The following is a 24,801-nucleotide window of genomic DNA, read 5'->3' as shown; positions in this document are numbered from 1 at the left end:
AAAACTATATAAATTTGGTATTGTCACAATCGTTACGGCGGAAATCTAATAAAAGTTAATTAATAAATTATATGTACCCCAAAATGGTTCTATTAAAAAAATACAACTTGCCCCATAGAAAAACAAGTCCTTATACAGCTACATCGATAGAAAAATTAAAAAGTTCTAGCTCTTTGAATGAGATTATGGAATAACTTAAAAAATAGCTTGGTCACTAAGGTCTAAAATAGGCTGGGCACTAAGGGGTTAAAGCTGAGGTTTTTTTGTTGATTGGCATGCACAACATGATGCAAAAAGTAAATGCATTTTTAGCTTGTATTTTTTTTCTTTTACAGACTTCATTATAATGTCACCTATGGCGTATACAGTCGGAAGAACCTGGGCAGTTTTTCTGATTTTCTCCTCACAAATTATTTGTATATGGGGTAAGTGTTGTTTTTTTTTGTTTTTTACACCGGCTTGATTTTGTTTTTGCTGTGAATATTTTTCATCACGTCTATTGAGCTACCACCGCGGCAGGCCGCACTTCTCGAACCTGATACCAAGATCCTGCTGTCAGGCAAGTATGGGGGAATAGCAGAACCACTCCGTATGTATGCAGACATTTTCCAACATGTTGTAGTATCTCAAGTCTTTTCATCCATTGCACTCTGAGTTTTGGCATGTAGTAGGTGCCAATGATTTTCTAGTCCGAGAAATGTCAAGGGTTCTTCTGCCTGTTTATAGGAAGCCTTACGTTATATTAACCCTGGGGCTGGATTCAAACATGCCGTTTTGTTTTTTTTAGCCAAGCAAGGGAGTGGATGCAAAAGAGAGGACAAGTATGTCTGTCATTCTTACATTTTTATTTCTTTTGGATCCACTCCTGGCTTTGGCTCAAAAAACTGCACCTAAGCTGCGTCAATAACGGCATTAAGGCAACAGGCACACATTGCGTAACTTCATACAGAAAATCAGGTGAACTCCGCTAATGCCGTAGGTAAAATCTGCACTTAATATTTATTTTTTAATGCAATTTTAGGTGCTTATTTTACATTTTGATGCAGAAACAGGTGTGGATTATCTGCTGCAGATTTTGCTGCGTTATTTTTAAAAATTATTTCCATACAGTATTGAGTAGTAAACGCAAGATAAATTGACCATACTGCAGATGTTAAAATATGCACCGCTGTTCAATATACATGCAGAAAAATTCTGCAATGTGTAGATGAGATTACTTGAAATCTCATTTACTTTGCTGGTACTGTTTTATGCTGCGGATATGACTCCGGCAAATCCACACATAATCTGCATCGTGTGCATGTTGTCTTAACCCCTTCCCGACATTTGCCGTAAATGTACGTCATGGAAAGCATTGACTTCCCGCATCTTGCCGTACATATACGCCGAATGTTTGGGACCGGCTCAGAAGCTGAGCCGGTGCCATCATCACCGGATCTCAGCTGTATCTTACAGCTGACATCCGGCTGTAACGGCGGGGACCGAAATTAGCTTTGATCCCCGCCATTAACCCCTTAAGTGCAGCGCTCAAACGCGATCGCTGCACTTAAGGTGTTTGCAGCTCATCGGAACCCCAGTAATGAAATTGCCGGGGTTCCGGTGGCTGCAATGGCAACCGGAGGCCTAATACTGGCCTCCCGGTCTGCCTAGCACCGAAGCCGGTCAAGATCCGCCCGGCGGCGGAGCCTGATCGGCTTCCATAGCTGCCGGCAAGATGGCGCCGGGTCAGGAGCTGATCCGGCGTCATCAGCGGTGGAAGTCAGCTGTACTGTACAGCTGACATCCACCTGAAACGGCAGGAACTGGAGCTAGCTCCGATCCCTGCCATTAACCCCTTCGATGCAGCAATCGAAAGCGATTGCTTCATCGTAGCGGTTACTAGCAGATCGCCAGCCCTGACAGGCAATCAGGACTGGCGACTGCTGTTATGGCAACAGGAGACACAATGGTCTCCTGCTCTGCCATTACGGAAGCCGATTTAGGCCCCGCCGGGAGGCGAAGCCTAATCGGCTTGCTGTCAGTGAATGACTGACAGATCTAATACATTGCACTACATAGGTAGTGCAATGTATTAGAAAAAAAAAATCTGACCGATGGACCTTCAAGTCCCCTAGTGGGACTTGAGAAAAAGTGTAAAAAAAATGCAAATAAAAGTTTGAAAACAATAAAAGTTTCAAGTAATCAAATAAAACACAATCCCCCTTTTACTCTTATCAAGTCCTTTATTATTGAAAAATAATAATAAACCATATGTATTTGGTATCGCCGCGACCGTAACGACCTGAGGTATCAAAATATTATATTTATTGCACGCGGTGAACAGCGTAAAAAAAAACGTTACCAGAGTTTGTTTTTAGTCACTTTGCCCTACAAATGTTAGAATAAAAAGTGATCAAAAAGTCGCACGTATCCAAAAATGGTACCTATAAAAACTATAGCTCGTCCCGCAAAAAACAAGCCCTCATACACCTCCGTCGACAAAAAAATAAAGTTATGGTTCTCACAACTTGGCGACAGAAAAAATACATTCTTTTTACAAAAGTAATTTTATTGTGCAAAAAGTTGTAAAACATAAAAAAGTGCTATAAATTAGGTATCGCCGGGATCGTACTGACCCGCAGAATAAAGTTAACATGTAGTTTATAACGCGTGGTGAACGCTGTATAAAAAAACCAAAAAAGCTGTGCCAGAATTGCGTTTTTTTGTTTACCTGGCATCCCAAAAAATAGGATAAAAAGTGATCAAAAAGTTGCATGTACCCCAAAATGGTACCAATAATAACTACAGCTCGTCCCGCAACAAACCAGCCCTCATATCGCTACGTCTATGAAAAATAAAATTAGTTATGGCTCCAATAAGTCAGGAAATAAAAAAATATGCAGTTGTGCCTGAGGGGAACATTTCTTCTGTTTGAAGAGGCGATTTATCAAGGACCTAAAATTAGGGAACTAGGAAAGGGAGGGCCCAAACATATCCGCTGGAAACGACGGTGCCCGTATTATACCAGGACAACACTTCCTAGCAAAATTCCCCAAACTACAAAGGAGCGGAGTGTGGATCAAAAGGGGGATAATAAAGGACGCCATATATCAGTGCGACACCGGCCTGTGCAGAAATGATTGTGTCACAGCGTAACACACATCTTTGGATCATTTTTATTGTTTTTTTTTTTACCCCATTATTATACCACCTGACTATGCCCCTTATATACTTCGCCCGGCTTACATATGCCCTACATTATAAACGGAAACACCAGTAAGACTCCAAACAAAACTACTACCAAGCAAAATCCACGCTCCAAAAGCCAAATGGCGTTTCCTCCCATCTGAACACTACAGCGTCCCCAAACAGCAGTTTCCTTCCACATATATGGCACAGTCATACCCGGGAGAACCCTTTTAGCAATTTTTGGGGTGTGTGTCTCCAGTGGCATAAGCTGGGCACAACATATTTGCCACTGAATGGCATATCTAGGGAAAAATATATAAATTTTTAATTTGCACCATCCACAGCGCATTCATTTATGGAAAAGACCTGTGGGGTGAAAATGCTCACTACACCCCTTAATAAATGCCTTGAGGGGTGCAGTTTCCATAATGGGGTCACTTCCCAGGGGTTTATTTTTATTATTTCACATCTGAGCCCCTGCAGTTGTGAACCAATACTTTGTAAATCGCCAAATTAGGCCTCAATTTTACATGGTACGCTTTAACTCCTGAGCCTGGTCGACTGTCCAGGCAAGAGATTAGGGCCACATGTAGGGTGTTTATAAAACCAGGAAACCCAGCATAATAATTAGAGAGCTGTCTTGTTATGGTGGCACAAGCCGGGCACCACATATTGTCCACATATCTGTGGAAAAAATCTCATTTTTACTCTGCAACATCGAGTTCACACTAATTTCTACAAAACACCTGCAGGGTTAACATGCTCACTACACCCCTAGGTAAATGCATTGAGGGGTGTAGTTTCCAAAATTGGGTCACTTCTGGGGGGTTTCCACTGGTTTGGGCCCACAGGCGCCCAGAAACCAATCCAGCAACATCTGCACTCCAAATGGCGGTCCTTCCCTTCTGAGCCCTGCCGTGTGCCCAAACAGCAGTTTATGACCACATATGGGGTATTGCCGTACTCGGGAGAAATTGCTTTAGAAATGTTGGGTTCTTTTTTTCCTTTATTTGTTGCGAAAATGAAAAAATTTGCGCTAAAGCTACGTCTTATTGAAGAAAAAGGATTGTTTTTATTTTCACTGCCCAATTCTAATAAATTCTATGAAACATCTGTGGGGTCAAAATGCTAACTACGCCCCTAGACGAATTCCTCAAGAGGTGTAGTTTCCTAAATGGTGTCACTTTTTCGGCGTTTTCATTGTTTTTTCCCCTCAGGGGCTTTGCAAATGTGACATGGCCGCCGCAAACCATTCCTGCTCAATGTGATCTCCAAAAGCCAAATAGCGCTCTTTCCCTTCTAAGCCAAGCCGTGTCTCAACAGCCGTTTATTACCACATGTGGGGCATTGTTTTACTCGGGAGAAATTGCTTTACAAATTTTGTGGTGCTTTTTCTCCTTCAGCCCTTGTGGAAATGAGTAAAAATAAGCTAAACCTACATTTTCTTTGAAAAAATGTCGATTTTAATTCTCATGTCCTACTTCCAATAATTTCTGTAAAAAACCTGTGCGGTCAAAATGCTCACTGTACCCCTAGATAATTTCCTTGAGGTGTGTAGTTTCCCAGATGGGGTCACTTTTGGGGGATTTTGACTGTTTTGGCATCGCAAGAGCCCTTCAAACCTGACATGGTGCCTAAAATTTATTCTAACAAAAATAAGGCCCCAAAATCCACTAGGTGTTCCTTTGCTTCTGAGGCCGATGCTTCAGTCCAGTAGCACGCTACGGCCACATGTGGGATATTTCCAGAAACTGGGCAACAAATATTGAGTTGCATTTCTCTGGTAAAACCTTCTGTGTTATAAAAAAAATTGTACTAAAAATTTATTTCTGCAAAAAAATATGAAATTTGTACATTTCACCTCTACTTTGCTTTAATTCCTGTGACATGTCTAAAGGGTTAAGACATTTTCTAAATGCTGTTTTGAATACTTTGAGGGGTGAAGTTTTTAAAAATGGGGTGACTTTTTGGGGGTTTCTAATATATAAGGCCCTCAAAGCAACTTCACAACTGAACTGGCCCCTGTAAAAATGGCCTTTTGAAATTTTCTTGAAAATGTGAGAAATTGCTGCTAAAGTTCTAAGCCTTGTGACATCATAGAAAAATAAAAGGATGTTCAAAAAACAATGCCAATCTAAAGTAGACATATGGGGGATGTTAATTAGGAACAATTTTGTGTGTTATAACTGCCTGTCTTACAAGCAGATACATTTAAATTGAGAAAAATGCTAATTTTTGCAATTTTTCGCTAAATTTTGGTGTTTTTCACAATTAAATACTGAACATATCGAGCAAATTTTGCCAGTAACTTAAAGTCCAATGTGTCACGAGAAAACAATCTCCGAATCGCTTGGATAGGTGAAAGGATTCCGGAGTTATTACCACATAAAGTGACACGTCAGATTTGAAAAATGAGGCTCGGTCAGGAAGGTCAAAAGTGGCTAAAGAGGGAAGGGGTTAAAGAGAACCTGTCACCTGTCACCTGCCCATACATGTGCAGCGTGTAATAGGCAGGGCTTCACAAACCCTGTCTCACTTTTTTTTCTATCTTCCTCTGTTATTTACATATCGGTGCCGTTATATTTGGAGCTAGTGGGAGGGAACACAGCGCAAGCCGCCCTGACACTGTCCGTAGCTGATTGGACAGTGTCAGAGTGAAGAGATCACACCCATTTAGTTAGATAGAAACTCCCTATTGACAGTTCAGGGGCTTATTTACATATCGGGTGCCAAATATAACGGCTACTGATATGTACATAACAGCGGAAGATAGGAAAAAAGTATAAAGTGAGACCGTGTTTGTGAAGTCCTCCCTATTACATGTTGCACTCAGCTGCACATGTATGGGTAGGTGAAAGGTTCTATTTAAAGGGAATGTGTCGCAAATTAAACTTTTTTTTTTTTTTTAAGTGTCGTTACTTATTTCTATTATATTTTTTACGTTTTTTGCTGTATATTTTTTCCGTATTGTGGAAAGTATTCAAAATTAAATAATAATTTGACATGTTTTCCAATGTTGGCCACCAGGGGGAGCACTTTCCAGAATTACAGCAAGGTGAATAAGGCAAAGCAACCTGACTCACAGCTGCTGTAAATGTGGGAGGGAACCTCACCCCCGCCTCTCACAAGCCAGGAAAAGGTGTCTTCAAATTGCTAAGCAGTGTCCGGCAGCCATATTGGGTGTGATTCTGCAGCTGGAAGAAGTTATAGGACACACCAAAAGGCTAAGTGTATGTTCACACGCTTACTAAACAAAGGGAAAAGAGCTCCTGATTTTCAGCCATTTTTTAATCAAACTCGCGCTTTTTAACGGCCGTTTTTGGAGCTGTTTTTCTAGAAAGTCCATGAAAAACTGCTCCAAAAACGTCCCAAGAAGTGATGTGCACTTCGTTTTGGTCGGGCATCTTTTTACGTGCCGTTTTTGGAAAACTACCACGTAAAAAACGCCCTGTCGGAACAGAACGCCGTATTTCCCATTGAAACCAATGGGCAGATGCTTGTAGGAGTTCTGCTTCCGATTTTTCAGCTGAAAACATTGTGTGTGAACATACCCTTGGGGTATGTGCACACGCTAACTGCATTTACGTCTGAAATGATGGAGCTGTTTTCAGGAGAAAACAGCTCCGTCATTTCAGACGTAATTGCTCGTACTCGCGTTTTGCGAGGTTTCAATTACGGCCGTAATTTGGAGCTGTTCTTCATTGAATTCAATAAAAAACTGCTCAAATTACGTCCCAAGAAGTGTCCTGCACTTCTTTGCTGAGGCTGTTATTTTACGCGCCGTCTTTTGACAGCGACGCGTAAAATTACAGGTCGTCAGCACAGTACATCGGCAAACCCATTCAAATGAATGGGCAGATGTTTGCCGACGTATTGGAGCCGTCTTTTCAGGCGTAAATCGAGGCGTAAAACGCCTTGTTTACGCCTGAAAATAGGTCGTGTGAACCCAGCCTTAGAATGATGAAAGTGGAAGTGAATGACCGGTTCACACGCCGTGTATTTTACATGTTTTACGTGCAAAAAAACACATAAAAAACCGCTTGATTACACTTGATTTTGCGTGTTTGGGGGATTTGTGTGTGTGTGTGGGGGGGGGGGGTGTTCGCCGCTGATTCTTCAAAACAGCTGATAGCCGGCTATGAAGTATCAGCGGCGCCCGTGCACACTCCGCTCTGCCACACACACGGGAAAAGTCTTAATGGGGTCGTCCAGGAAAACATGGCGCCGCACCTGTCCTCAGGTCGTGTGTGGTATTACAGCTCTCTCCTATTCACTGCAATGGAGGTGAACTGCAATACCAGACACAACCTGAGGACAGGTGCGGCGCTGTCTCTCCAATCTGGGCACCCCTTCTGTCCTGAGATGACCCGACGGTGGAGGCGGGTGTCAGAGCCACCCACCGCCATCACTGCAGACAGAACCACACAACTACGGCATGAGGGCAGGGCTTGTCCTGAGTGCACTGTCTCTTGTTATGGACAGATTTATAGTCACATGAACCCCGTCTGATGAATCGGTAACCTAGGTCCGATCACATGACAGAGGGGGTCACCAAAAACCCTGTGCACCCTCAGCCCGTCCATCCAGCCCTTTCCTGGTTATATCTGCGTCTGGGAAAGCTGGGTGACCACCATTACCCCTTCTACTGGAGTGTTTAGGGATGTGACTAATGAACCTTTGACACTCCAGTGGGAGGGGTAATGGTGGTCACCCAGCTTTCCAAGACCCCTGAACGGTAAATCTCTCTAGTTGTGCTGAGACTGTTTGGGAATGTGACTAATGAATCTCTGAGTCTCAGCACAATTAGAGAGATTTATCGTTCAGGGGTCTGGGAAAGCTGGGTGACCACCATTACCCCTACTACTGGAGTGTGTTTGGGGATGTGACTAGATGTGAAAAGAAGATTTTTTTTTTTTTTTTTTTTTATCCACCATTTCTGGGAGTTGCCAGGAAGGATAGCAGAAAAGGTTGTCCCCCGGGTATAGGTGTTCAACAACACTTAGGACGGATTCACACAAGCGTGTTCGGTCCGTGATATACGGTCCATATGTCGGCCGCGTTTCCCGGACCGAACTCACTACAGGGAGCCGGGCTCTTAGCATCATAGTTATCTATGAAGCTAGGAGTCCCTGCCTCGCTGTGAGAAAATTGTCCCGTACTGTAATCATGTTTTCTAGTACGGGACAGTGGTTCCGCGGAGAGGCAGGGATTCCTAGCGTCCTAGATAACTATGATGCTAGGAGCCCGGCTCCCTGCAGTGTGTTCGGTCCGGGAAATGCGGCTGACATACGGATCGTATGTCACGGACCAAACACTATCTTGTGATTCCGGCCTTAAGAAAATGTTTCCTGACACGTCAGATTCGTGTTGACGTTGTCTCCCTGATATAGGCACGCATAAGCATATCTGCTGAGATTGTCCACTTCTGGAAGGCGACCTTTTCGCTATATAATGCGGTATAGGAGGGACCATTCACACCTACACCTGAAATAGCTCTGCTCTCACTTCTACCTTGAACAATTCCGATGGTGTTGAAAGGGTTTCATGACTGTCACTAGAACCACAGTCTCTAGACATTGAAAATCATGCTCGATCCTTTCCAGAACATAGAGGAATTTATGGCAATATATAAAGATCATTGATTCCTTTATTAATCCCTTAAAGGGGTTTTCAGGATTAGGAGGACATGGTTGCTTTCTTCCAGAAACATTGCAGCTTCGCTTCCATGATCTGAAATCGGCTGAACTGCAAATCTACTTACAAGCTGAGGACAGATGTGGCACTGTTTTTGGAACAAAGAAGTCCTGTTTTTCTATTCCTGTACAACCCTTTTTAGAGCCATACATTTTTTTTATTTTTCCATTGACCTTGCCGTTTGAGGGGTTGTTTTTCGCGGAACGAGCTGATTTTTTTTTTTTTTCTATGTCAACATTTAATGTATTATATTATTTACTAAGAAAAACTTTTTCAAATATTATTTTATGGGGTGGAATATAAAAAAATACAGCAATTCCTCCATTGTCTGTTTTTGGGTTATGTTTTTACGATCAAGTTCTAAAAATTACATTTTAACTTTATCCTGCGAGTCAAAACCATTGGTGATACAAAATTTGTATCGGTATTTTTTGTTTGTTTTTTTTTGTTTTACTGCTTTAACCCCTTAATGACCGGGCCATTTTGCACGTTAATGACCAAGGATTATTTTTTGTTTTTTCACGGTCGCATTCCAAGAGTCGTAACTCTTTTTTTATTCCGTCGACATAGCCGTATAAGGGCTTGTTTTTTGCGGGACGAGTTGTATTTTGTAATTGTACCATTTTTAGATGCTTATAATATATTGATTAACTTTTATTAACTTTATTTTAGGAGAGAATTGAAAATAAGCAGCTATTCCAGCATTAATTTTCACGTTATAAATTTACGCCGTTTACTATGCAGCGTAAATAACATGTTAACTTTATTCTATGGGTCGGCACGATAACGGGGATACCAAATATGTAAGGGTTTTATATGTTTTCCTACGTTTGCACAATAAAAACCCTTTTAGAAAAAAATTACTTGTTTTTGCATCGCCGCATTCCAAGAGCCGTAACGTTTTTATTTTTCCGTCTGTGGGCTTGATTTTTGCGGGACAATGTGTAGTTTTTATTAGTACTATTTTGGGGTACATAGGACTTATAGATTAACTTTTATTTTATTTTTATGGGGGGAATGGGAGAAAAGAGAGAATTTTGACGTTGTTTTTTGCGTTTTCTTTGGACGCCGTTCATCCGGCGGTTTAATTAATATGTTCATTTTATTGGTCAAGTTGTTACGAACGCGGGGATACCATATATGTGTGTGTGTGATTTGTTTTGACCGTTTTACTAAATAAAACCACTTTTTGGGGCAAAAAAGTAGTTTTATTTGACTTTGACTGTAATTATTTTTTATTTTTTTTCCACAAACTTTATTTAACTGTTTTACATTTTTTTTTTTAGTCCCACCAGGGGACTTCACTATGCGATGTGCCGATCGCATATATAATGCTTTGGTATACTTCGTATACCAAAGCATTATTGCCTGTCAGTGTAAAACTGACAGGCAACATGTTAGGTCATGCCTCCGGCATCGCCTAACAGGCAGATGCTGAAGACAGACCTGGGGGTCTTTGTTAGACCCCCGGCTGTCATGGAAACCCGACGGCGACCCGCGATTTGTTTGCGGGGGCGCCGATCGGGTGACAGAGGGAGCTCCCCCCTCTGTCAAACACATTAAATGCCGCTGTCACTATTGGCAGCGGCATTTAATGGGTTAAACTGCCAGAATCGGCGCGCGCTTCAATTCCGGCAGTTGCAGCAGGAGCCAGGCTGTGTATAACAGCCGTGCTCCTGCCACTGATCGCGTGGGTACAGTCTCAGTAACCGCGCCATCACAGGACGGATATATCCGTCCTCCTGCGCGAACTAGCAGCTGCTGAGGACGGATATATCCGTCCTTCGGCGTTAAGGAGTTAATAAACCAAAAACTATTTGTTAGCGTTCACCATGTGGGATAAATAATATATTTTGTTTTAGACTTTTCCGAATGCAGCGATACCACTTATGTTTTATTTTTTTATTTATTTTACATTACTTTATTCTGGCAGGGCTTAATAGGAGTAGCATGGCAGAACTGAGGGTCTTTATTAGGCCCCCGGTTGCCATGACAACACACCTGCACCCCGAGATCACGTGATCACAGGTGAAACCTAACCACTTTTTCTAACGGTTTAGAAGCCGTGGACACGGCATCGAAGTTGGTAAGCGGCCAAGGGTCAACGTTTTCTCCGATCTCTGCTGTTAGAGCAGGATGTCAGCTGTAGTATACAGCTGACACACACAGCGTATGAAGTGTGCTCAGATCGTGAGCGTGCTCCATACATTTCCTCACCCATCATGACGTACAGTTACATCATGATGGTTTAAGGAGTTAAAACATGGTATTACTGGCTCATGCAAATCCTGTACATTGAGTTGTATGCAATCTTGTACTGTAGCTGTCACTCAATAGTTAAAATCAATCAGTAGCACTACAAAAAGTCTATGTAGCCCTGGCCTTAAGGTCACAGCATCTCAATGGAATTCAAGTCAGGACTTTGACTTGGCCACTCCAAAACCCTTAATTTTCGTTCTTTTGAGCCATTCAGAGGTGGAATTGCTTGTGTGCTTCAGATCATTGTCCTGCTGCATCGTTCAACTGCGCTTGAGCTTTAGGTCATGAACTGATGGACTGATAGTCCTCTTAAAGATTCTGATAGCATAATTCATGGTTCCATCAATTATTACAAGTCGTTCAGGTCTGCAGATGCAAAGCAGCCCCAGACTGTCGCACTACCACCACTATGTTTGACTGTTGGTGTGATGTTCTTATGGTGAAATGCAGTGTTATCTTTATGCTAGATGTAATGAGACTCGTTTATTCCAAAAAGTTCCACTTTTGTCTCTTTGGTCCACAGACTATAATCCCAAAAGTCTTGGGGGGGGGATCTAGATTTTTGTCAAATGCCAAATGTGTCTTCTATGTTCTTTTTGGTCCTCAGTGGTTTGCGCCTTGCAACTCCATGATGTCACTTTTGCCAAGTGTCTTATTGTGGATTTCTGTGCATTTGATCTTAAAGGGAACCTGTCATTGACCATATTCTGCCCTCACTTATGGCACCATATTGTAGTGACAGACATGCTGATTTCAGCAGTGTATCACTCATTTTCTTAAGTTAGAGGCTCTGTCACCACATAAGTACCCTATCTCCTACACAAGGAGATCGGCGCTGTAATGTGGGTGACAGCAGTGCTTTTTATTTACTAAAACGATCTGTTTTCACCACTTTATTAGCGATTTTAGGTTTATGCTAATGAGTTGCTTAATGCCCAAGTGGGCGTGTTTTTACTTTAGACCAAGTGGGTGTTGTACAGAGGAGTGTATGATGCTGACCAATCAGCGTCATGCACTCCTCTCCATTCATTTAGGCAGCGCATAGGGATCCTGCTAGATCCTTATGTGCTGTCTTATACTAACACATTAACGATACTGAAGTGTTTAGACAGTGAATAGACATTCCACGGGATGTCTATTCATAATCTGTGCACTTCGTTACTGTTTTTGTGGTAGTTACAGCAGAGCAAGCGTAATCTCGCTGTAACTTGTCATTTACCGCGTAATCTCGTGAGATTACGCTTCCTCTGCTGTAACTACCACAGACAGAGTAACGAAGTGCAGAGATTGTGAATAAACATCCCGTGGAATGTATATTCACTGTCTAAATACTTCAGTATTGTTAATGTGTTGGTATAAGACAGCACATAGCGACCTAAAATGATCCGTATGCGCTGCCTAAATGAATGGAGAGGAGTGTATGTCACTGATTGGTCAGCGTCATACACTCCTCTGTACAACGCCCACTTGGTCTAAAGTAAAAATACGCCCACTTGGGCATTAAGCAACTCATTAGCATAAATCTAAAATCGCTAATAAAGTGGTGAAAATTGTTTTATTAAATAAAAAGCACTGCTGTCATCTACATTATAGCGCCCATCTCCTTATGTAGGAGATAGGGCACTTATAATGTGGTGACAGTCTCTTTAAGCCGTTTATGAAAACAAACCTGCAGAGCTGGGGCAGCGTAATCCTAAACTGCTGCTAGTGCCACCTACTCTCCACTACCTCCATTCACTCTCTGCTGATTTGACAGATCTATCAATCAGCGGAGAGTGGGTGGAGCTAGCGTCGTCTCATGAATGCGCCAGACTCCTATCTGTCAGGACTTCCTGGACTTTGCAGGTAAGTTCTCTTAAACTGCTTAACTTAAGCAAATGAGTGACAGGCCGCTCAAGGCTATGTTCACACTGAGTTTTTTTTACGAGTTTTTTTTTAACGTGGAAACTGCTCCAAGAAACTAGTCACATACGGCCTGAAAATGCCTCCCATTGATTTCAATGGGAGGAGGAGGCGTCTTTTTCCCGTGAGCGGTAAATCCGCCTCGTGGGAAAAAGAAACGACATGCCTTATCTTCGGGCGTTTACGTCTTTGACCTCCCATTGACTTCAATGGGAGGCAGAGAAAGCATATTTCGCGGCGTTTTATGGAAAAACTCCGTGCAGGGAGAGGAATATCTGCCTCAAACTTCCAAACGGAATTTTGAGGCAGAAATTCCGCCTGCAAAAAACTGTGTGAACATAGCCTAAATCAGTAATTGTAACTACATTATGCTGCCCTTTAGTTAGGCCAGAATAATGTCAGAGAGGTCCCCTTTGAATGGTCAATAACTTTTTAACAAACTGCATAAATCAATAGTACAAGCGAATATAAGAAACTTTGTAATATATCTTAATAAAATGGTTCTATCTCCACTTATCAGGCTCCTTCCCCCATCCTCTCCTAACTTTTTATTTTTGAGACCAGCCCACTGAGGGGTCAAGTTACAGCTGCCCAAATTTGCAGACGGAAAATTTGCAATATTACACTACCAGTAAAGTGGATTAGACTTTAAGAATTCTCATCCGCATGCTGCGTAAATAAACGACAGAGAAAACATCCATGAATTTACCTGCGGTGCAAACAAAAACGCATTTATTTTTACCCCGATAGTAAAACACATCAAATTGCTGTAGGAATGCAAGTGATTTTTGGATTGGGTTTTTTTTTTTAACCACCTATACCAGGACGTCTTAAAACACCTTAAGAGTTGGGGCTTATTCAGATAAGTGTATTATACATCCGTGTGTTGTCAGATTTTTTTAACCTTAGTAGACTCCAGTCTATATGAGGGATCTGTGAAAACGGATGAGACTTAGATGTGAAAAATTGCAGTTTTTCACGTCTGAGTTTACGCTAGTTTGTCTGAATCTCCGGCTGATCTCACATAAGATGGAAATGCTTCAAATTATCTGTGTGGAAAATCCTCTGCCGATTACAATTTGAGCCATGTAGATGAGATTCCAACAAATTTCATTCACGTATTGGTAAATCTCTTCTGGACAGAAATCCGAACATGCTGTGGATTTTCAATTTTGGATTTTTCGTTCTGTTTTGAATGTTTACTGGATTTTAGCCTTTTTAATGTAGAAGAAATGTGCCGCAAAATACACGTGTGGATTTTGCTGCAGAAACCTTCTGAAAATCTGCACCATTTTTGTCCTGTGTGAATCCAGTCTTATATCTCACTCTAGTGCTGGATTCAAAGCTACACTACTGTTTGTCCTCCATGCTGCTGCTGCTGCTTCTATACGGTACGGTTTAACGGAGACAAGTGAGGACTACAGTTCTTTAGATGTCTATCTGGGTTTACCACTGTTTCTGGTTTTCTCCATTTGTGGAAAATGGCTTACTGTGGTCCCAGAGCCTTATCCATGGCTTTGTAACCCTTTTCGGACTGGTAGATTTCAATGACTTTGTGTCACATTATTTGAATCTCTCTAGAACGTGGCGTCATGTTCTGCTTTTTTAGACCTTTGAGCCTGTTTCACATTGCCAGACGGGTTCTATTTAATGATGTTTGGAGTTAACAGGTCTGGCAGTAATCATGCCTGGGTATGGCTAGTGAAATTGAACCCAATTGTCAATTGAATTTGGTTGACTGGTTGATTTTAGTAGCTAAGGGAGCAATTACTTTTCCACATAGGGCCAGGTAGGGCTGAACACCATTTTTACTTCAATAAATGAAATCCCCATTAAAAAAAAAAAAAAACAGCATTTTGTGTTTACTTGGGTTATCTTTGTCTAATATTACAAGTAGTTTGACTATCTGGAACATTCAAGTGTGACAAATATGCAAAAATAGAAGTTATTGGTAAATATTGATTCATGACACTTTACATTGTAAGTATAAGACGCTTTTTTTTATGACGGCCAGGGAAAATGGGACAACCTATTTTCGGCATTCTCCCGGCTGCCTGGTTCCCATAGAAGCCTATGGTACCCGGTAACACGCGGCCATCACTTGAATGTGCTCCAAGTGATGGCCGTGTCTTCCGTCGCTCGCTCTCTCCAGTGCGAAGTGCATGTGAGGAGGGTGGTATTTTTTTGTTCGCTGTGGCCGGGGATCGGGGATTCCGCTCCAGGAGACGTCTGACTTGACTGTTCATTTATGGACACAGTGACGTCAGGGACTTCTGAAGTGGAATCCCCGGCTATGTGGCTGGTGTTTCCGCTTCAGGAGAAGTCCCTGACTTCACTGTCCATATTTCCACAATGAAGTGAGGACTCTTCCCCCCCCCCCCGCCCCTGGAGCCGTCCCCTACAGGAAGGAATGGGGGATGAATATGTACAAGGGGGCTGTGTAGCATTACCTACAGGGGCGGGGCACTGTGTGGCACTGCCTACAGGGGCGGGGCACTGTGTGGCACTGCCTACAGGGGCGGGGCACTGTGTGGCACTGCCTACAGGGGCGGGGCACTGTGTGGCACTGCCTACAGGGGCGGGGCACTGTGGCACTGCCTACAGGGGTGGGGCACTGTGTGGCACTGCCTACAGGGGTGGGGCACTGTGTGGCACTGCCTACAGGGGCGGGGCACTGTGTGGCACTGCCTACAGGGGCGGGGCACTGTGGCACTGCCTACAGGGGTGGGGCACTGTGTGGCACTGCCTACAGGGGCGGGGCACTGTGTGGCACTGCCTACAGGGGCGGGGCACTGTGTGGCACTGCCTACAGGGGCGGGGCACTGTGTGGCACTGCCTACGGGGGGCGGGGCACTGTGTGGCACTGCCTACGGGGGGCGGGGCACTGTGTGGCACTGCCTACGGGGGGGGGCGGGCACTGTGTGGCACTGCCTACGGGGGCGGGCACTGTGTGGCACTGCCTACGGGGGCGGGCACTGTGTGGCACTGCCTACGGGGGCGGGCACTGTGTGGCACTGCCTACGGGGGGCGGGCACTGTGTGGCACTGCCTACGGGGGGCAAGGCACTGTGTGGCACTGCCTACGGGGGGCGGGGCACTGTGGGGCACTGCCTATGGGGGGCGGGGCACTGTGTGGCACTGCCTACGGGGGGGGGGGTCACTGTGTGGCACTGCCTACGGGGGGGGGCAATGTGTGGCACTGCATACAGGGGGGGGGGCACTGTGTGGCACTACGTACGAGGGGGGGCTGTGGCAAAAAATTGACAAATGAAATTCATCCGATTTTTAAAACTGACAGGGAACAAAAAGGATGCAGGAAGGGTCGAAATCGACCGTTAAAAACGGAAACGGAACGGATGTAAAACGGCCGGGAAAAACGTTTTTGCCGACCCCTGACGTGTGACTACAGCCTAAATATTTCTGGCATATACTGCAGCATTATTGACAAACTATTTGCGCAACTCTGTATTTCAATTCAAGTAAAAGAGCGGAATATCCACAACTCCATGTGACACAAATTTCCTTGTTTGTTCCAAAAATGTAAAGACAGAAAAATGCTTGCAGACAGACAAACTATATAGTTTTGTGTTTTAGGTTACACTAACCCTTACTCATCGCATAGGATTGTATTGCAGATTCGCTCCAACCTAAAAAATATATTTAGAATAGCTGTGTTTTGTTTATACCCTCCTTCCAATTAAAAGCAGCTAACGTTAATCAATAGGTCGCATGCACCTCGAAAATGAGCCTCAATGAGTTTTCTAACCACCGTTTTATTTATGCCACTTGGATTAGAAACTGGTGGGGGGTTCCAAAATATTTTAACTGGAGTGCTTCTTTAACCCAAGCCATTTTTTGGAATTTTTGATTTTGCTTTTTCCTCACCACCTTCCAAAAGCCATAACCTTTTTTTTTTTTTACTGTCTAAAATGTCTTGGTATGCTGAAGCATTCAGATTTCCCTTCTATGGAACTAAGGGGCCTAGGCCAACCCCTGAAAAACAACCCCATAGTATTATCCCTCCACCACCAAACTTTACAGTTGGCACAATGCAGTCAGGCAGGTAATGTTATCCTGGCATTCGCCGAACCTAGACTCATCGATCAGACTGCCAGATTTGTCACTCCACTTTATCCACGGCACTCTTTACACCACTCCATCCAACACTTGGTATTGTGTACAGTACTACGATCTAATTCACTGAGCTCTTTAGAACGACCCACACTTTGCAAGGTGCTTGATTTCATACACCTCTGGCAATTGAACGGAATAAAATAACTGAATTAAATGATTACGATGTGTGTCACTATTTTTGTACATAGTGTATGTGCCCCAAAATGAATCAATTCAAAAATACAACTTGTCCTGCAAAAGAAAAAAAAAAAGCCCTCTTGCAGCTATGTTGATTAAAAAAATAGAAAAAATGATGGCTCTTGGAATGCTGTGATGAAAAATCGCTGCGTCTTTAAGGCGATAAAAAATGGTATGTTTTTCTTTTCAGGTAACTGTGGGCCACCTCCGGTCATAGAACACACACTGGCAGTTGAAGCGACACCCGGAGTCCCAGGTGATTCTGTTGTTTATGTGTGTGATCGTAGCACTGGATATTATGACCTTCCTGGTATAAGCAGAACCTTTACCTGCCTAGACGACAACACATGGTCACCACCAGTCTTTGAGTTCTGTACAAGTAAGTGTCATTTTGCTTATCCACATTTTTTTGTTATGATGCTAGTTGAATACTTGATGTCAATTATATGTGGAAATATGGCTTTAGGTAGCAGAAAGGGGAAACTCACAAACTGGCCATAGAAGTCTATGGCGAGGGGGAGCAGAGAAAGACACTGCCCATATAAATCTATGAAAGGGAGAGGGGGAGCAGAGTTGGAAAGAATCAGACATGTTGCATGTAGAAGGCTATGGAAAGGCGACCAGGCGGAGAGAGAGGTACAGACACGGCCCATAGAAGTCCATGGAGAGGGGAGGTGGAGCAGAAATGGGGAGCGGGAGCAGAAAAAAAACACACTCTTCCCATAAGTCTGTGGAGTGGGGGTGGAGTAGGAGCACAGTGAGAGAGGAGACGTAGACTTGCTGGAGATTCTGGTAAGGGATATGTCTCCTTAGTGCTGGGTTCTCAGCACTGATGCGGTAAACGCAATGAACTTGCAAATTCTTAAGGAGTTGCCGGGATTAGTTTATTCTTACAACTCCATTGACCCCACAATAGATCCAGAACAGATGGTGCAGTACCCTGTTGCGTTTTTAAACTCTTTAGAATCGATGGGAATGCCTCCTCACCACTTGGTTCTAAAGGTTGGTGCTCCAGTTATTCTCTTGATTAATTTTGATGCACCAAGACTGTAATGGATCCAGGATGTGCATTAAAACTTGTCATCCCCATGTGCTTGAAGCAACTGTCCTCACTGGTTGTGCTGCTGGAGCAGACTTTTTTTATTCCACAAATTCCACTGAATAACTCAGATGACACAATACTTTTTACATTATTTCAGTTTCCAGTTAAGCTATCCTTTTACAATGACGATAAATAAGGCAATCATTGCAGGTGGCTGGAATAAATCTGGACTCTGCATGTTTCTCGCATGGACAATTGTATTTTGGCTGCTCCAGAATTGGATCAGGTCAAAATGTTTGTCTATGCGCCTGGCAATAAAACTGCCAATGTTTATCAACAGGCTGTCAGAGTTTTAGGGCCAGTTCACACTGAGGTTTTAGACAAATTTTTTTGGGCCTGCAAAAAACGGCCGAAAATGCCTCCCATTGAGGCGGAGGCGTTTTTTCCCCGCGAGGGAATTTTGGGGTATATTTTACTCCTGCAAAAAACTGTGTGTGAACTCAGCCTTAGGCTGGGTTTACACAGTTTTTTTGCAGGCAGAAAATCTGCCTCAAAATTCCATGTGGAATTTTGAGGCAGATTTGCTCTGCCTGCACGCCGATTTTTCGCTGCGTTTTTCACCCATGGCCATTGAGCGCCGTGGGCAAAAAACGCAGCGAGATAGGCTTTTTCTGCCTCCCATTGTTGTCAATAGGAGGTCAGAGATGTAAACGCCCGAAGATACGGCATCAATGGGAGGCATTTTTGCCTCGTTTTCAGACGCGGTTTCCCCATCAAAAAAACCTCTGTGTGGACTGACCCTTATGACTCCATCTCCTACCAGTTTAGCGTGCAGTTAGGTTCCACCTAGATGATAAAAAAAAACTAAGAATCAGAGAGAGAGCCTGCATACGGGAAAACTGCTTAAAAATGACCGCTTATTCTGAAAGGTCACCTGATAAGTTAGCTATGCTTTAAAGTAATTTTTTTTTCCCACAATTTTTTAAAATGCTTTTTTTTTGTTGTGTTTTTAGCTTTTCTTTGTTGATTATGTGATTGATTTTGTATTTGTGTGTTTTTCATATTTATTTTTACTAGGAGCCTGTGATGTTCCTAAAAGACGAGAGTTTTCAGTGCCAAAAGACAGTGATCTTGAGAAAGATCTCTTTCTTCCTGGTACGACCGTGAGCTATAACTGCAGACCAGGTTTTAAGCGTGTGCCTCTCTCTAGCAATTCAATCATCTGCCTTGAAAACTATACATGGTCTGAGCCAAGCGAATTCTGTGTGCGTAAGTAAACTATATTTTTTTTTATTTCTTGCTCTCATTAAATTGTGTGAGGAAATTTAAACCGTAAACATTTGGTACCATGCTCGTTGGCTCCTGCGTGACTTGGAACAAAAAAACTTAGGACAAGTGACAGCTTTGTGCATGAGCCATATATTTATAGCCAAGGATAGATTCAGGTCTCCATTTGTAAGATCAAGAAAGCATTTCCCAAAGCCTTCTTTCGGAAAATGACTTGGCACTCAGTGGCCCCTTTTATTAGGTACACCTGTACGTCTGCTCTTTTAGGCCCCTGTACACGCTGCAAATTTTTTGCCAGAAATTTCGACAACTGAAAATCAGTTGCATCAACCTGAATGGGGTTTCTGCAGCACTCACAAAACTTGCACCAAAATCTACAGGTTGTGCAGGGGGCCTTTAGGGTAAGTTCACACGTGGCAGATATGTTGCAGAAGTTTCTGTGACTGAAAATCTGTTCCATTCATCTGAGTTGTGTTGCTTCTGCAGCAAGCACATGGATTTATGCACGCTCCATTCGGATGAATGTAACAGATTTTCAGTCACCGATATTACTGCACCCTTTAGAGGAGTTGTCCTGCATGTATGTGTTAGCCCTTTTTGTTTCTTGAGGAATAAGGCTTTACAATGTGATGGAAGAACAGGCTGCAATACCTGTGAATCGATGCTAAATGCGTGTCGAAGATTCACAGTGAGTAAGCAAAAATGAAAGGGGAAGCAGCGCTCGTACGAGTGCTGCACCCCCTTCAAAACAGCTTATTCGCAGGGGGTCCCAGGAGTTGAACCTGACCCATCAGCTATTGATGGCCTATCCTGAGGGTAGGCCATCAATTTTCACTGGTTGGGAAACCCCTGTAAAATATTAACTTCGCACTGCCCCTTCCCTGTCTGTGCACTCTTACCTTGCACAGAGTGGCTTTCCAAGCTACAGCCGTGTCACATATGTGACATCACAGCAATGGGGAAAGCAGCAAAAAGCCTTTGTGCAATGTAGGTGTTTCCCGTACATTTCACAGACTGTGAGGCTGCCCTTGTACGGATTTGAGCACCGCTACAAAGTTTTATTTTCTAACATTTTTGCTGCCGGAACAATTTTCGTGCCTTTTGACATTCAAAATAAAACGGGTTGTAAAATAAATGCCACTCTGCACTTTAAACTCATGCGCACTTTTAGACAAATTTGCATCAAATTGTAATGTTTTGTAGCAAATGCTTCTTGTTTGAGACTAGAAGTCTGACCCATGCGCTCTGAGACTCATATCACATACTGAAAATAAACATTTAAGATGTGCAGAGTTCATACATAATTTCACATATTTACCAGAATTGAAAAGAGCCAAAGTGGACGAATGGTCTTATTTAGCACTGGGGTGTTTAGATGAGAAACTGCTAATGCTCACACATTTATCCCCTCTGCTAGGTAAAAAGGGATCATAAGAGGAAATGTTTGTGTCCATCCCTTGGGGGTCACTGGAAGGCTGTATAGGGGGTGAGACCGTGGTGTAAAGATTGGGCTCCTCAGTCCAGCGGGCCCACAGGCCCCCCCTTCCATATCAGGCCCCCCCTTCCATATCAGGCCCCCCTTTCCATATCATGCTTTTCAGTGCCTGGCACACTAGCTCCTGACACTGGTCAGCATCAGGATGTTGTGTGCCGCATCTCATACAAGTTCCTGATGCAAATCCGCATCAGGACCTTTGTGCAAGCCCCTGAGGACCGTAAAAATAGAGGGAAATGTAAGTGTTCTTTTGTTTTGTTTTTTGTGTTTGAATAAATCTAGATCAATATAGGCGTCTGGTTTGGGATTTTAATTAATTGAATTATCTGGCCTGGCGTCTGAATTAATTTAAGGGTTCTGATCTAGGGGGTCTGATCTAGGGTTTTAGTTAATTTTAAGATGTCTGATTTAGGTTCCTGGTCTGGGGTCTAATTTAGGGTTTGGTGTCTGAATTAAAGTTTAGGTCTTATTTATGGGTCAGGGGTCTGATTTAGAGATCTGGGATCGGAATTTAGGGGTCTAGGAACTGAATTAATTTATGGTTCTGGGGGTCTGAATTTTTATTTTGGAGTCTGGTCTGAGGTCTAGTCTCTCATTCCCCCATCCTGCGTGTTCTACTTTTTTTTTTTTTTACTGGAACTCAGCTGGCAGGTACAGTATGCCCTTACCCTCAAATGGAGCTAGTAATTGCTCAGGAGGTGTGTGTGGGAGAGCTTGGGTTCTCTATTGAGGAGTTTGCTATGGGGCCAAGCTCTTTCTAGTTACATACATGGGAAATATGACCGTAACCGACTGTGATGTTTCTCCCTACTATCACCTGCAGGTTCCCATCCCCACCCCTAACCTTAGGCTGGGTTCACACGACCTATTTTCAGACGTAAACGAGGCGTATTATGCCTCGTTTTACGTCTGAAAATAGGGCTACAATACGTCGGCAAACATCTGCCCATTCATTAGAATGGGTTTGCCGACGTACTGTGCAGACAACCTGTCATTTACGCGTTGTCGTTTGAATACAGCCTCGTTAAAAGAAGTGCAGGACACTTCTTTGGACGTTTTTGGAGCGGTTTTCTCATAGACTCCAATGAAAACCGCTCCAAAAACGGACGTAAAAAATGCCGCGAAAAACGCGAGTTGCTCAAAAAACGTCTGAAAATCAGGGGCTGTTTTCCCTTGAAAACAGCTCCGTATTTTCAGACGTTTTTGGTCACTACGTGTGCACATACCCTCACACAAAGAACCAGGGATTAAAAGATTATCATCATTGTCCTGGATTTTAAATGAGTGCTACACCCCAAATGTTGCACATAGAAGTCCTTCTCTCACTTGAAGTTTAAGATTCTGAGCTTTGATATTATACCAAGATCTAAGCTCTATCTCTTATATTCTAGTTGGGGCAAGTGTTTAAAGTCACGATGTAATACATACAGTGTGTTCGGAAAGTCTTCAGACCCTTTCACTTTTTTCACATTTTGTTATGTTGACGCCTTGTGCTAAAATAAAATAAAATTCAAGTTTTTCCCCATAATTCTGCACTCAATACCTCAGACACTTTGCTATGACACTTTAGCTCTGGGGGCCTCCCATTTCTCTAGATAAGCTTTGAAATGTTGCTAGACCTTGATTGGAGTCCACCTGTGGTAAATTAATTTGATTGGACATGATTTGGAAAAACACACCCCTGTCTATATAAGGTCTCACGGCTGACCATTCATATCCGTAGGGGCGTTGCTAGCCCCAGATCTTTAGCCTTGAATCCCCGGGCGACTGAAACATTCAGTGGTGCAGCTATAGGGGTCGCAACTGCTCCCCCCCCCCTCACTGCGTCTATAAACCGTTACTATAGTAACTGGGGCCGATGTAATAAAATAAACGGGCCCCTGTTACTATAGTGATGACACTATACTTGCCCTCCTACTTCCAGAGCTCATGACGTCAGGATGCGGGATCCTCCCTGCTGGGCCCTGTATCCAAGCCTACCACGTGGTAGGGTTAAATAAATGCAAGTAGTATGGGGGGGGGGGGGGGGGGGAGTAGGAGAGCTGGTATAACACTAAACTAAAACATAACTTTTAATGAGTATTAATAAAATGTGAAGCGTACCCAGGGATGAATTTTATAATCCTGAAGAATATAGGTTGGGTGTCACCTTTATTAGCCAACCTAAAGAGAATCTGAAGATCAAACACTTCTATTGATAAACGTAGCTCTGATGTAAATCACATAAGTGAAAAAATTTAAGTGTGGGTGGGGGGGAACACACACTTGAGGACAGGAAGTGTAAGATCAATGAGAAAAGAGGCCCCTAGAAGAAGCCGATACACTCGGCGAAACGCACATCGGGACGAGCCCGGCTGTTTAGGTAGGGACAGTGTCTACTGAGGGATACTCCAGACCTAACCTTCCTATATCCGATCTACTGAATGCAGTGACCGGATTGACCGTGAAGCTCCCCCCCCCTCCCGCTTCCCATACTACTTGCATGATTCTATGGTGGTGTACACCATGGAATAACGGCTTCAATAATTTAGTACTACCATTATTCAGTTTAAATACATGGCCCATGTATGATCCTGTCTGATGGGCCCTGTATCTAAGGGTACCACATAGTAGGCTTAGATACAGGGCCACAGCAGAGAGTAGTCTTCTACAGAATAAGATTACTGTCTGCTGGGTCCCTGTATCTAAGCCTACCATGTGCGTTACAAATTTTTATTTTTTGTGTATTTTACCGTTTCGGAAGTTGGACTACATCGGATTCGAGGACTGCTTTTTTATTTTCAATAAAATGGTTAATGAGGGTTGGGTGTTTTTTTTTTTATTTCACTAAAATATTTTTCTATGTCTTAGTATTTACTTAACTTTTATTACTACCGCTTTTGTAATGGCCGATGGCTGATTGACAATGTCCATTACTAAGGCGGGGCTTAGTGTTAGCCGGTGAACAAGAGGTACATGGAAGAGCCGGGTACGATCCAGTACGCGACCATCTGTAGTGATGGTTGGGTACTGGGGCAGCCGCACGCTGGTGTTAGGCTGGGAAAGCTGCAAAACTGTGGACTTTCACACCCTGGTAATGCTAGCCTGCTGCTATGTAATTTTTGTGTTTTTTTTTTGTTTTTTTTTTGTTTTTTGTTTTTTTTAAAATAAATAATTGGAGAAAACAACGTTGTCTCCCCATTTTTCATAACCAGTCAGACACAGCAGCAGCAGGCTAGCAGTACCAGGATGGGAAGGCCCACTGTTTTTGGGCTTTCCCAGCCTACTAGCACCAGCCTGCGGCTGCCGCAATGCCAGTCCATCACTACAGTTGGTTGGGTACTGGATTATACCCGGCAACCCTGGTGGTAGTGGGTACCAGGAAAATAATGGGAGTTAGTGTGATATGGTAAAACCCTAACATTAAACCCCGCCTTAGTAATGGACGCTGTCAGTCAGCCAGCGGCCATTACTAATGTGGTAGTAATAAAGCTTAAAAAAAAAATACAAGGACAGAGAAAAACATTTTATTGAAATAAAAAATCCCCACTATCCTCATTTACAGTTTTTTTTTATTCTCAATGAAATGGTTATCGAAGTAGTCCAACATCCGAACCTGTAAAAAAAATTACACACACCAAAAACATTAGTAACACATAAAAAAG

At 43.2% G+C, this 24,801-nt stretch overlaps 1 protein-coding gene across 4 annotated transcripts in view; it reads left to right on the top strand.

The window, feature by feature from the left end:
- The window catches only part of LOC142743190 (complement decay-accelerating factor-like), a 178,961-nt gene that overhangs the window by 20,298 nt on the left and 133,862 nt on the right, over positions 1 to 24,801 (top strand). For all 4 annotated transcript variants that reach the window (XM_075853686.1, XM_075853683.1, XM_075853684.1 and 1 more), the window contains exons 2-4: positions 336 to 425; positions 17,524 to 17,712; positions 19,453 to 19,644. In XM_075853686.1, coding sequence (XP_075709801.1) covers positions 347 to 425; positions 17,524 to 17,712; positions 19,453 to 19,644 — 460 coding nt within the window. In that variant the 5' untranslated portion in view covers positions 336 to 346. The remainder of the gene's footprint in view (positions 1 to 335; positions 426 to 17,523; positions 17,713 to 19,452; positions 19,645 to 24,801) is intronic.

Source organism: Rhinoderma darwinii, chromosome 2 (genome assembly GCF_050947455.1).
Source record: "Rhinoderma darwinii isolate aRhiDar2 chromosome 2, aRhiDar2.hap1, whole genome shotgun sequence".
Taxonomy (NCBI): domain Eukaryota; kingdom Metazoa; phylum Chordata; class Amphibia; order Anura; family Rhinodermatidae; genus Rhinoderma; species Rhinoderma darwinii.
Note: the sequence above shows the minus strand (reverse complement) of the source record. Positions and strands in the feature narration are given on the sequence as shown.